General features: G+C 44.0%; 1 protein-coding gene across 1 annotated transcript in view; it reads right to left on the bottom strand.

The window, feature by feature from the left end:
- Positions 1-4,181: 4,181 nt before the first annotated feature.
- SORBS1 (sorbin and SH3 domain containing 1) overlaps positions 4,182-12,494 on the bottom strand; it is a 65,664-nt gene continuing 57,351 nt past the window's right edge. Inside the window, 4 exon segments of the mRNA XM_010013366.1 lie at positions 4,182-4,249; positions 5,056-5,168; positions 6,492-6,682; positions 7,309-7,368. Of these exon segments, the coding sequence (XP_010011668.1) occupies positions 4,182-4,249; positions 5,056-5,168; positions 6,492-6,682; positions 7,309-7,368 (432 nt within the window).

Raw genomic sequence — 12,494 nt, 5'->3', positions numbered from 1 at the left:
CGGGAACGCGGAGCGTCTCACGCCTCGTCTCGTCCCATTCCACCCCATCCCCATCCAGCTGAGAGCCGAGCAGGCCAAGGGTGGGCAACCGCACGCAAGACTGCCCCGGTGCGGCGTCTCCCGTGCAAACACGGCCCAGCCTGCGCTAGCCTGGCGCATTGTTAACTCTGAAACCTAATGGAGGCGATGGAAATAAGCGGCATTGTGCAGTTTCCCAACTGGGAGCTGATGGGTACGGGCGGAGCTGGGAAGGACTCAGGTCCACCACTGCTTTAGGCAGAGTTTTGCTTATCTCTAGCCCCTTTGGGGTGGTACCACCAACAAAGGAATTCCTCTATATGGGTTTTCGAGCCAACCTCCTTAGCTGTGATTCAGGAAGAATAATTGTTCCAGTTGCACGTTAAGCCTCCACCAATCTGACAGATGGGAGAGGTTGATTACTGCAGTGGTGCTGGCATTTAGAACTTGAGTGCAAGCATTGCTGCTGGTTTGGTAAATGAACACGGCTCATCAGTGAGCAGAAGAGCAGCAAGCCACGGAACAAAGCGGCTGCTGAAGCTGGGACTCAGGCACAGCAGGGGAGCATGGAGTAGTTAGCAAGTGTGGCTGAAGTGGGTTACTAAGTGCTGGCCCTATGAGACATGGCCACAAATGACCTCCATCACAAGGCACACTCTTGCCTCTGCAATCCCCTTTCTTGGCTTCCTCCTTTTTCATGCATTCACTTGTCATTTCACAGGTTATTTCCTTCCAGGGTACCTGCATCTGGACTGTTAATCTCATCTCTATCAGAGAGCAGCAACTTCTACCACATGGTTACACATCTCCTGGCAGTGAAGTAAGTTACACCAAGAGCTCCTTCACCCCCAGGTGTGAGGGATTTCCAGAGGGCTGTGACACACTGCTGGGTCCTCTTCCTCCCTCTACACCCAGCTTCTCCAGTCACAAAAGTATCTCTAGCTTGTTCCCTACCAAGTATATTAGGATAGACAATGCAGCAAAGCAGTGGTCAGGCTGCCATTTTGCTTTCATATAAGGTAATCTGCGAACAGAAAAATGGGCTCGTGTCTCTGTGCTTTCTGGGGAAGTGGAAAATAACTTGAGGCTTTTGCTGCTTTGTTAGTTCAGATTTAAGGTTGGCTTGTCTACAGTTTCCCAAAATCACTGCGATTGTAGCCATGACGTGTTGTATGTGTCTGCTTGGTCATCCCACCACATCCCCCCAGTTTGAATGTGATGCCCAATTCTGGCTCAGGCTGAGGAGGAGGTCTCAAGAAGACCAGCCTTTGGGGTGGGAATAACCCCACAAGGGCAGCTTGCAGTAGCCAGGTATGTGGAGGTGCAAGGTGCAGTTTGGCAGTCCCTGTGAGTTACTGAGCCCCACTGAGCTCACCCAAGACAGCTCAGCTCCAGCCTTCCCATGGCTCTGCTCCTGCAGGGACTGTTCCTTTACAAGGCACACCCAAAAAAGCCCCAGCTAGCTCTCCTGCTGCACAGCTAGAAGACGTGTTCACCACAAACGTTGCACAAACCCCTTGAATTAGTGCTGCAGCCCTACTTGCCTGGTCAGAATGCAGCTACTGCAGAAGTCAGCGTCTTACGGCTTTCGACCAGAGTTTGGGTTAGAAATGCTTATGTAAACCTAACACCAGCCAACATCCCTTCCCACAGAGGTTAGCATTTGGGGTTTCTTGCCCAACTTAACCTGTGTGGTCTTCCCATCTTAAGAGAGAGTCATAAAGAGCCTCTGTAAACTGGTGACCTTGGGTTTGCTCCTGAGCTCCCAGGTCTGCATGCATACCACAGCAGCTGCACCCTGACCCCACATTACAGTGAGACCTGGGTGGAAACCAGCTTTTTCTCTGCCTTTACACCTTAGTTTCTTTGAGGAAAATGTCATGGCCTGCCTACAGCTCAGGAGGGAGAACTGGTCACAAGTCACAAGCAGGATCCTCAGGTGCAGGACATGCAAGAAGCTCATAGCAGACACCTGCTGTGTATATGGACACAGACAAAGATAGCCACAGAAGGGCACTCATACAGAAAGTGCACTGCTATAGGAACAGTGGGAATAGACTTTTATTTAATAATTTGTACAAGGAACACAATAGTAATTCAATAATTCCATTTATTAATTGTCAAATAGTAATCCACTGCAATAAGAAACAAAAAATCAACACAAAAATAAGTTGCAGTTTGTACGCCTGTGTGTGTATGTGTGTGTAACTTAAAATGGCAAGAGCAAGAACAAAAAATAAACCTTTAAATGAGTATGTTATATACAGTCAGTATTATCATGTTACTTTGCTGGATAGATTAATTTGGTGTTATTCAATCTTAGCAACAGACTTAAATATTGCTGCAAATAACTGGAGGGCAAACCTAAAGCAGAAAAACAAACCCATAAATAAGATGCAGGATTAAAGACATCTCCTGCAGAAAAGAAACAGTGGTGCTTTGTGTCATATCTGAAAACCTTTCATAATGGATATTTTGTGCTAAAACTCTCTATGTGAACACACATGGAATTCCATCATTTAAATAAAAGTGGAAAAAAAATCCCAACCTTTCACAACTGCCTTTTTTTCCCCCTCCCTTCTCTCAATGTGTTTAAATTATTTTTTCTATACAAGGTAAGTACATTGTCTGTACAAAGTTAAATATACATATTTACAGTCAAACTTCTGAGACAATGAGTCTTCTCTTCCGCTGAGCTAGGCGGAAGACAAGCCTTCTTGATTTCAAACCCAGGAGCATGGCTAGCTTATCAAAACATTGCAAGTCGTGCTAACAGTTAGTTGTAGTTACTCTTAATAAATCTGTATAAAAGCATCGGCATAAAAATAGGCATTTTATATTATTAAATACGGCTTATGACAAAATAGCAATTTAACCCTTTGCTATTTGTATGGTAACTGTAGGAAGCAGCGTCTGATAGAACCGGCTTTGTTTATGCTGCTTCTTAATAATAAAATGTCTATCAAAAGAGTGGATTTACAGGCAAGCATACAGCCAAGCCATGGGGGTTTTTTCCCCCTCAAGGAAATATGCATCTATGTAACTGGTAATAACTGCTGGGAACAGCTTTCCAAATCGATTAGAATTTTGTATGACAAAATGCAGCCAAAATGCATGCATTTGTTTGAAACCTATCATTGACACTGTAACCAAAAAAGAAAAAAAAAAAAGGCACCCTCGGGTAATATGTTGCTCAGTTATATTAGAGCCTCTAAGATTCAATGCTGGGAAAGAAGCAAAGTCTTCGTCCTGAAGAACATGCTTCAACAAGTGTGTGATCCTTTAGGACCAACAACAGGGCAGGAAGAACAGAGCAAGTGAATGGCCGTAGAACTCAAACAGGATTTGCTCCCATGGATGTTCTGTTTATTGGTTCTATTCTTTGTGCAGATAGACGTCAAAGCCAGGCCGATTTCTCTTTAAAAACCAGGACTCAGTTCGATTTGATGCACACAATACACTCACACACACACATCCTGCACAAAAGAAAAAAACCCTGCAGAGATAAGGTCGTACATTACCAAAGAGTTCGGGATTTTCACATTTGCATTATGGTTTGGCTGCACAGATTAAACCACAAGTCCCAAACTCCTTTTCCACACAGAGCTCTGCAGTTTAACCATATCAGTTGTCCTCTGCCTCTGCTGGGTCTTAAGATGCATGTCATGAAGGAAGGGTTTTCTATGGAAGTGGAAGGCAGAGCAAAGTGAGTCTTCAGTGAGGCAGAAACTGGGCAGAAAGCCTGGCCTCCCTGAACCTTGCCAGTGAAAGGGAGCAGCTGCAAGGGTGCGTACTGCCCCAAAGCATTATCCTTATCTCAACACAGAAACAAAACCTATACCATGTGCTTCCCTGAAGCCTTCTCAGAGGTAATTACTCCATACAAATTAAGATTATAATCAGAACTCTTGTTGGGGAGGGAAGAGGAATACACAAAGGCAGCACTGTAAACTAGAAACTGTCTCTTCTTCAGCAAACAAATCACACCCTGAATCCACTGAAGCAGGGTTACACATTCAACTCATTACTGTACCACATAACCACATCCTCCTAACACATCTTGTCTCTTCTCTATTACATTCATAAATTGTCTGTTTCTTCACTGTTTAAAAATGCCATCTGGAAAACAACCCCATCATTGTCATGGTGGGATCACTGTTATTTTACAGGTACAGAAGCTTCACATAGTTGCCTGGGAAGGTGCCAAATTGCCTTGTTCTTCTGGATGTACCTGTCACAAAATAAAACACAAGGAAGCCAGAGTAAGATGGAGCCATGCAAGGGAGGCTTAGAGGTAAGGTAGAGGTGGCAGCCTCTCCTGCCTGCAGGCAATTTCTAAAATTAAATAGCAATCCTGGTCAAAGAGCCTTTCAGTAAAGACAAGCTCACAACTAGTTCTGCTACTAATCATCTTTGTCTTCCCTTGTAACACTTAGTAAGGTGCTGGTGAAAGCTCCTGGGCCCATAGGACAGGAGCCAAACTCCTACAAGTGTAAACGAGCTGATCTCCCTTAAGAAGAGATAACAAGCCTGGATTTGCAGTGTTGAGATGAAGAACATTGTCCAGACTTGTATTCTTTGCAGGTAAAGGGCTAGATTTTGCTAAACATACAGCTACAGTTGAGGCTGGATTTTCAGGAACAACTCCTCCCATCCATGTATTTCCTTTGTCCCCTACTTGCCACTTTTTGTAACTTGCCACAGCTACCTCAGAAAAGGTACAGAAATCCAGTTTTCCTTGGTTCCCTCTGTTGCTCTGCCATCTGTCTGATCAAGAAGGATCAGGAGGAAATGTGGAATGGGGAAATTAAGAAGAGGTAAAAGACAAAACTGGAGACCTAGCAAGAAAAACAAACCTCCATCTCCCTGCAGCCTAATTTTAACGGTTTTGGTGGGAAAATATGAGAAATTGTGAAAAAAGTGAAGTTGACTTTTTTCACTGTTTTGACCTCACAAATGAAAGCAACTTCCAGACGCTCTGCAAAACTGGCCATTTGCATCTCAAAAAGCTCTGCTGACAGCAGGTGTCACACTCACCCACAAACCAGCCGTCATCACATTTCTCCATGACATCAACAATGTCACCATCCCTCAGTTCCAGCTCATCATCGTTCTGAGGAGTGTAGCTGTAGAGGGCTTGGTAGCTAACTCTAAATCCAGAAAGATACTGCATGTTAGCCATTGGATTTCCCTCACATCCCTTCAGAAGGAGACATCTTCTTTCCCCTTTCTAATTCCTATTATGTTTTGTCCAATGCAGTCTAGACCTGTTTTTTCCATTTGAGAAAAAGGGAAAGCACAGGAAGCCAACTGCATTAAATTGGCTTTTGTCACAAAGCCATGGCAGAAAAAAGTGTCAGGCCTCCATTGTGTGGGATATGCAGCGAGCTTCTGTTTCCTTTTTGCCACGTAGTTGTCTCCATAGACTGTAATAACTGGAGTTTTCCTAACATGCAGCACCTAGAGAGTGTATGAGTGCAGATACCCTACTGAATACAAGCCAAAACCTGGATACACTCATTTCTGGGCTAAAGGAGACATCTGTTCCCTTGCCCAGGCACATAGGTAGGGCCATGAATGACCAAATAGCAGAGTGACTGACTTCAGAAAAGGATACTGCTTACTCTACTGTGCTAAAGTTGCTAGATAAATCATGGCCGAGGAGGTACAGTGCATACAAAATCCAAGGTTGAATCCTGCCCTGAGATGCCACTTGCACCAGAGGCACTCTTTATTTATTAGAAAAGAACTTTACGGAGTGGAAACAATCTTTGTGCAAATCTGGGGAGGCTTGGATTCCCTGTCTGTGAGGAGTGAAAATAGCTGATGTGAGACTTTCCAGTCTGCATAAAGGAGCAGGGGAAAGCAAAGCATAGGGCACAGGAACTTCAGTCCCCAGCACACAATGCAGGCTACTATTCTCAAAACCATCAGCAAATATCTGCATTAGCTTAATGGCAGCTCCAGGTTTAAACCCACCAGACAGCTTTGAAAATCTCAAGGCTTGGTCTTTCAAATCATCTATCACCAATTTATTTGTAGAACTGGCCAGCAAAACACTAAGTGGCATCAGTGTTGGGACTGCTCACTGTACTGGGAAAAGCTAAGGACAGAGGTGAACACACTGACCCACACTATACAAGCATGATGTCGCCAGTGGATATTAATTTGTCTCCAGCTTCACAATACAAAAGACATTGCGATAGTCTCCATGACCAGCATGAGTCAGGTGCCCAAAAGGAGACCCGCTCCTGGATCATGAGGTCACCATTTCAGGTGCTATACAGACACAAGGTCCCACATTCAAACTACTCATTATGATGATACATGGGTATTTTTGTCTATAAAGAAAAGCTGACACTTTCCCAGAATTCCAGTATAACTCCTGAAATGCTGAAGCTTTCACACCTCCCCATCTTCACCACAAGTCAGAGATAAGGCCCTTGGAAGAGATAGGAGCCAAAAGGACTTACATGTCTCGTGGTGTTTGACTTCTGTCAGGGCTGGTTCCTTGCTGCTGTGCTTGAGGTTGCTGAGAAATGATGAGAGATGGTTTATGGTCATTAGAGGTCACCTTGTGGCGAGAGTCAAGAGGCTCAGCAATAGTACTGCAGTAATGAACAGACTTTTCTGCAATGTTTATGATCTCATTGCAAACAGCTTCCTGTGTGGTAGGCAGCATTGACATCCAAGAACACCCAAAGGACAGTCAACAGAGGGGAGGGAGGGGAAAATATAGACAAGAAGAGATGGGACATTCCAGATGTGGTACATAAGTCCAGTAAAAGGAAAAAAAAAAACCAAACAAAAAAAGAGTTGTAGATCCAGGTAATTATCCAGGTAGTGGAGTGCAGAAGGGATCCAGGTGTAAGCATGGAAAAACAGGCAAGATACAGAAGAATTTGGTATTTAGTTTGAAGATTTGTAGCAAATACATATACATATATTTTTAAAAGCAGCATATGAGGTTGCAATTAGTTATGCAGTGGCATCAATATAAATGCTATGAAGTCAGTTCAAGAATGCAAGGCGGGCTGCTCCATTCATGCATTTTGCTTCATTTAACTTATAGCCAGGGACTGGCAGCACAATTAGCCCAACTTCTCATTGACAGTTTTTCTAATTCATAAGTTCCCTTTTTCTGTTGCAAAGAAAACAATATTTGCAAATAGATAAATATGTACCTACTTTGCAGCTAAAAACCGTGCTGGCATTTTATCTCTACTGAGGTGTTACTGTCTGGGTGAGGAGACTCTAGGACTACACATCTGATTTAAACAGTGACCTTACCACATAGCTCTTTTCAGACTCTGTGAGATCTGGTCCAGCTCTCAATGAATGGTGGGAAGGCTGTGTGATCACCAAGCAAATGATAAGGAAGACATTTTAGCAGATGTTATATTGGTCAGAATTAAAAAAATGTAAATGGAGAGCAGACAAAAGAAAACAAACAACTCTTCCCCTCCCCAACCCAACACCACACTTCTTGGACAACAACGTCTTTTATTTACACAAGAGACATTGAGGCTACAGTAATGCAACTGGCACAGCAGCACACAGAATGCTACAAAGAGAAAGGTGACAGCGAAACAGAAGCTCAGAGCAGGGAATTGGAGTGGAAGGTTATGGACACCGCTACAACCAGAAATGGTACATAGTGTCATACTGCCTTCCTATGGAGGGTGAAGAACCCACAAGGACAGAAGCACATACTTGAGAGCACCAAACTTGAAAAGCCGAAAGCATGCTGGAAGGAATCTGCTGCTCCTTTTAGAAAAGTCCTCAATGATTTTACACAGGAGAGTAACTCACTTGCTTCTTAAAAAAGACAAGCTCAGGTCCTCAGAAGGCACAGTGCCATGCAGCCCCATCAAAAATTACTCTAGTTTGTACCAAGCAAGGATCCGAGCTGCTCTGTTAATTCACATGGTGAGGCAGAGCTTCAGGTCAGAGGAGGCCCTGAGTGGAAACCCCAGCTCCAGACACCACCCCCTGGGAGGCTTCTGGACTCTGCCCAACCTCTCTCCCCAGTCACAACTTTTCACAAGGACTCACATGTCCAAGGGCACTGCAAGGAAAATCAAGGTGTTTGGGGTTGGAGGTTTTATGGGGAAGGGAAAGGCCACTGAGAAAGTTGCACAGGTATCCAGAGCCTGGTTTTGCATGCTTTTTGCATATTCAAACACCTATTGAAAGCAAGGGGCATGCTGTGAGTAAATGGGATGTCTGAACTACTGCAGGGTTACTTGTACCACCTGCAGGACTGCTTGGCAAAGTAGACTGAATAAGAGACAGAGCACTGCCATCCTCTGTGTTCTTTCAACACAATTTTCAACCCAAATTCTAAAGGCCTTGATTTTTACACTTTCCCTCCTCCTCTTTATTCACTTCAACAATGTCCTTCAGTAAAAGGTTTGCTTTCTGACAGCATCCTGAGACAGAGCAGAAGCAGAGGATCGAGGCTTGTGGCACCTTCAGCCTAACAAGGGTCAAAGAGTTTGGAGAAGTGCAGGGTGATGAGTTCATCCCTGTCCAATTCCCATTCTCAAAGCTCCTCTGAACCATCTATCTTGGGCCTCTGGAGCTGTGCCCATCATTGTATTAAAACAAACTGTCCCTTTTCTTGAGGAGTGTAACCCACTCTAGGCCAACCAACCCAATAGTAACTCCTTCATAATCAGCTGCACTGCCTGGTGCAGGATCACTGCCCTACGAAACAATGCTCTGGTACCATACATATTCCTATACAGAGAAAACTAAATGTCAGTTGGATGAGCTAATTGCAGCGGAATCTGCATTCAAAGCATTTACTGTGGAGCCTGAAACTGTCACAGGATTTCTGGAAGTCATTCCTGCATGTCTATCATCAGTCCTGAAAGGGAAATCGAATAATTAGAAATTCAAAATCAATATTGTGCAAACCACCTGGATACAGTGGATCAAATCAGATGAGATCAGAGCTAACTCAGGTGATCAAGTAGCTGGGAAAACCCATTTCCAGGCTGAGAGGCAGTTGTGATTTTTTTTTTTTTTTGGTGACATTTTTTTAATTCAAGAAAGTGCTTCTCTGCTCCATACTAATAAATTGACTGCTGGAATTGCTCCATGAGCTCCTAAGATTGTATGGTCCCTTTCCCATTGATTTCTTGTGACCTCCCTGACCAGTTTTTCCGTGAAAAAGTATTAATAACTATGAAGTAAGTTTGTTATCTGAAAGCTGAAAAAACCTGATACTACCTCTGAATGCTCTTCAGACACAGGTTCAGAAAACCCATGTACTGCCTACAGTGATGGCTCTATGTGCCAGAAGTGACCAAGAAATAAGCAAGTGTGGGGCACAGCTCTAAAGTAAAAAAGCACAAGAGGTTCCCCCAAAACAATAAGCCACCCCTGCTGCTGCTGGAGGTAAACTGAGGGCCCTAGAAATGATCAAGTATTCACAACCCCTGAGGAAAACTCAATTCCTACCCCTCACAGTCACACTACGTGCTTTGTAAAACTAAGTGAATAAACTTAAGCAGGTGCTTAAGTGTCTATGTCTCCTGGTGTACAGACTATACAAATATGTGGTACAATCAGTACTGAAGCACAGCTGGCCACTATTTCCACCTTATATGGAGTTTGAGGATGAATCTGAAGAGTATCACAGATATGTAAGAACACCAGAAAAACGTTCTACATTATGAGCCTAGAAAAGCCCCAAGACAGGTTTTAACCATTAGGAAGAAAGATGCTGGGGCTGTCGTCACTGTGTCTATCCATTGCAGCTCTTGCTTACCTGTATTCTTCCATCCCTTTCTGGTGGGAATTAAAGGACTACATAAGCAAAGAGAAAGCTAAGCAGAATAGAATAACAGACAGACAAGACAGACATACAGACAAATTGGTATCCCCTCTGGGAAAGGCACACATCAGCAGTGATGCTCCCACACATGAATGGAGAACCATGAGCAGGGAGGAGACTCCAGCTCAGCTGAAAGCAAAAAGAAAAACCTCTGCACACACCAAAGCCCCAGCTCTGGTGAACATGAGGGAAAAGCTGGACAAAGAGGTCTCACAAAGGACACTGAAAAAGCTGCAGTGTGGAGCAGCCTAAAGGTTGTCAAAAAAAGACTACCCCCGGCCTCTGGATTAGACACTGAAGCAATAAAATGCATCTCCCAAAGGGAACAGGCACCAATGCCTACTGCAGGCTGTGCAGTGCTGGCTTGGACAGTAAATGCTGAACCTCTGCAGCAAGAGAAAACCACTGGGGCATATAAAAGCTTACTTGGAGATGGTGCTAACTAATTGACATGCTAAGGAAGCATAGGTGGTCTGTACCGGGGAAGATGGGGTCTGAGCATCCTCCTCATGTGCTCTCCCTCTCTACCACAGGCGGATGAAATTACTCACCACTCTGCTTCAGTGGTTTTGTACAAGTGCAAAAGAGCAGAAAGCCCCCCGACACCCCTCACACTGTCAGGTGATACAGGGACCCTCACCCACCAACTCCTGCTGCTTACACACTTGCTAGCACCACTGCTGACTGTCACACTGGGCTAACAGGACTTCAGAGTAAAACAGCAGTTAAACTAGAAATTCCCTGATAGATTGCACTACTGCTTACTATTTATGATATAAAAATAAGTTTTACTGGAATATTAAAACAAATTATCTGTAAGTTGTACTTGATGTATCTTTTGCATGCTCTGGGGTAGTTCTTTTTCTTTTTAGTACAGTAAAAATAAAATGCAACAACTTCAGAATAGGTAAAAGCCATTGCAATTTATACTACTAATAAACGGAACTGGCAAGAACAGAGTCCTTCCACCAGCCCTGTACCAAAGAAGTCTTAAACCTGCAAAAAAATCCTTAGGTCAGACTTTCATAACTGGGAAGGTTCTCTATAATGAGAAAGAAAATCCAAAAATTAAAACTCAAAATGGTAAAATACCTCAGACACCAGGGATGGACAGCAATGGAAACAAAAGACAAATGTAATGTCTCATTTTCATGTCTACCAAGTGATTTTCTCATTTGATTAAAACCAATGAATAGACACAGATTTTTGCAAAGGCCTCCCAGGTATTACCCACAGTTCTACTGAAGCCATCAGACTCTTAATGGGTCACACAGGTAATTAGAGGTCATTTGTACATATAAATACTGCTCCTGCTCCCTCAACAACTGTAGGCCCAGTGATGGAAAGGAGGTCAAGACTACTGGTAATATCAGACACAGTTTTAACTTGACACTGACAGTGGTCTGATTGTCAAGGAATATAGAATATAAGGATGCTGGGCAGGGACTCTTCGTTAGGGACTCTAGTGGCAGGACAAGGGGTAATGGCTTTAAACTTAAACAGGGGAAGTTTAGATTAGATATAAGGAAGAAGTTCTTCACAGTGAGGGTGGTGAGGCACTGGAATAGGTTGCCCAAGGAAGTTGTGAATGCTCCAACCCTGGAGGTGTTCAAGGCCAGGTTGGACAGAGCCTTAGGCGACACAGTTTAGTGTGTGGTGTCCCTGCTCATGGCAGGGGGGTTGGAACTAGATGATCTTGAGGTCCTTTCCAACCCTAACTATTCTGTGATTCTATGATTCTATAAATTTTGGCTTCACTTTGACTCCAAAGAAAGGCCACAGGGTCCTATTACAACCAGCTGCAACACCCAAAATAGAACTGTATGCTAGTCCACACTCAGGAGAAATGTCTTTCCCCAAAAGTGGCTCTTTGCTTCTGCTCCTTTAAATCACATACATCCAGCGCAAGCACCAGCAGAACCAGGCACATCAGAAGTCAGGAGAAAGGCCAACACAGAAAACTTCTATGTATTTTTAAGATGAAGCAGCATATGTATCCTGTTGGACTCAGATATTGAAACTAAAAGCGAAGCAGGAGGTGGCTGTTCACTAAAAAGTTGTGCAAGCTCACAGTTGGAGGGAAATGAGTACATAAAAGTAACAGGAAAATTTCAGCGTTCAAGCTGTATCTCGGTCTCATAAACTGCTAAAGAAAATAAGTAACATTAGAACTACAACTGCTTCTCACAGTCACCCTGCATGAGCAGCCTGCCTGGTTCACTGATCAAACCAAAGATTGCTTCCCCAGTACCCATTACTACAAACTCAGCCGTTTCTGTTGAGCTTTCTGTTTCAAATATTGCCATCTTGTGGAAGCTGCCTGGAAGGACTGATGAGCCACCAGCAGCTGCGAGCACCGCTCATTCCCGCACATTGGATGTCCCAACCACACAGTGCTGATGCTGAGTTGGTTATGCTGCACAGACCCAACCGCACCCCTCCTTAAAGACGTCTGTACCTGTCAGCAGTAGAGCTGAGAACCTCTGTATCCTACCTGAGAAGGCTGGAACAGGTCCCTGACATTATGGATATCAAGTTGTGTATGCCTTACCCCCAGGTCCAAAATGCTCAAACCCTGAATTCTGACCTGATGTGGTTAAACAAAATCTGAACCAAAGTATCTCAGACTACA

Source organism: Nestor notabilis, unplaced genomic scaffold, assembly GCF_000696875.1.
Source record: "Nestor notabilis isolate BGI_N333 unplaced genomic scaffold, ASM69687v1 scaffold9864, whole genome shotgun sequence".
Lineage (NCBI taxonomy): Eukaryota > Metazoa > Chordata > Aves > Psittaciformes > Psittacidae > Nestor > Nestor notabilis.
The sequence above is the reverse complement of the archived record's forward strand: the minus strand, read 5'-3'. Positions and strand labels throughout refer to the sequence as shown.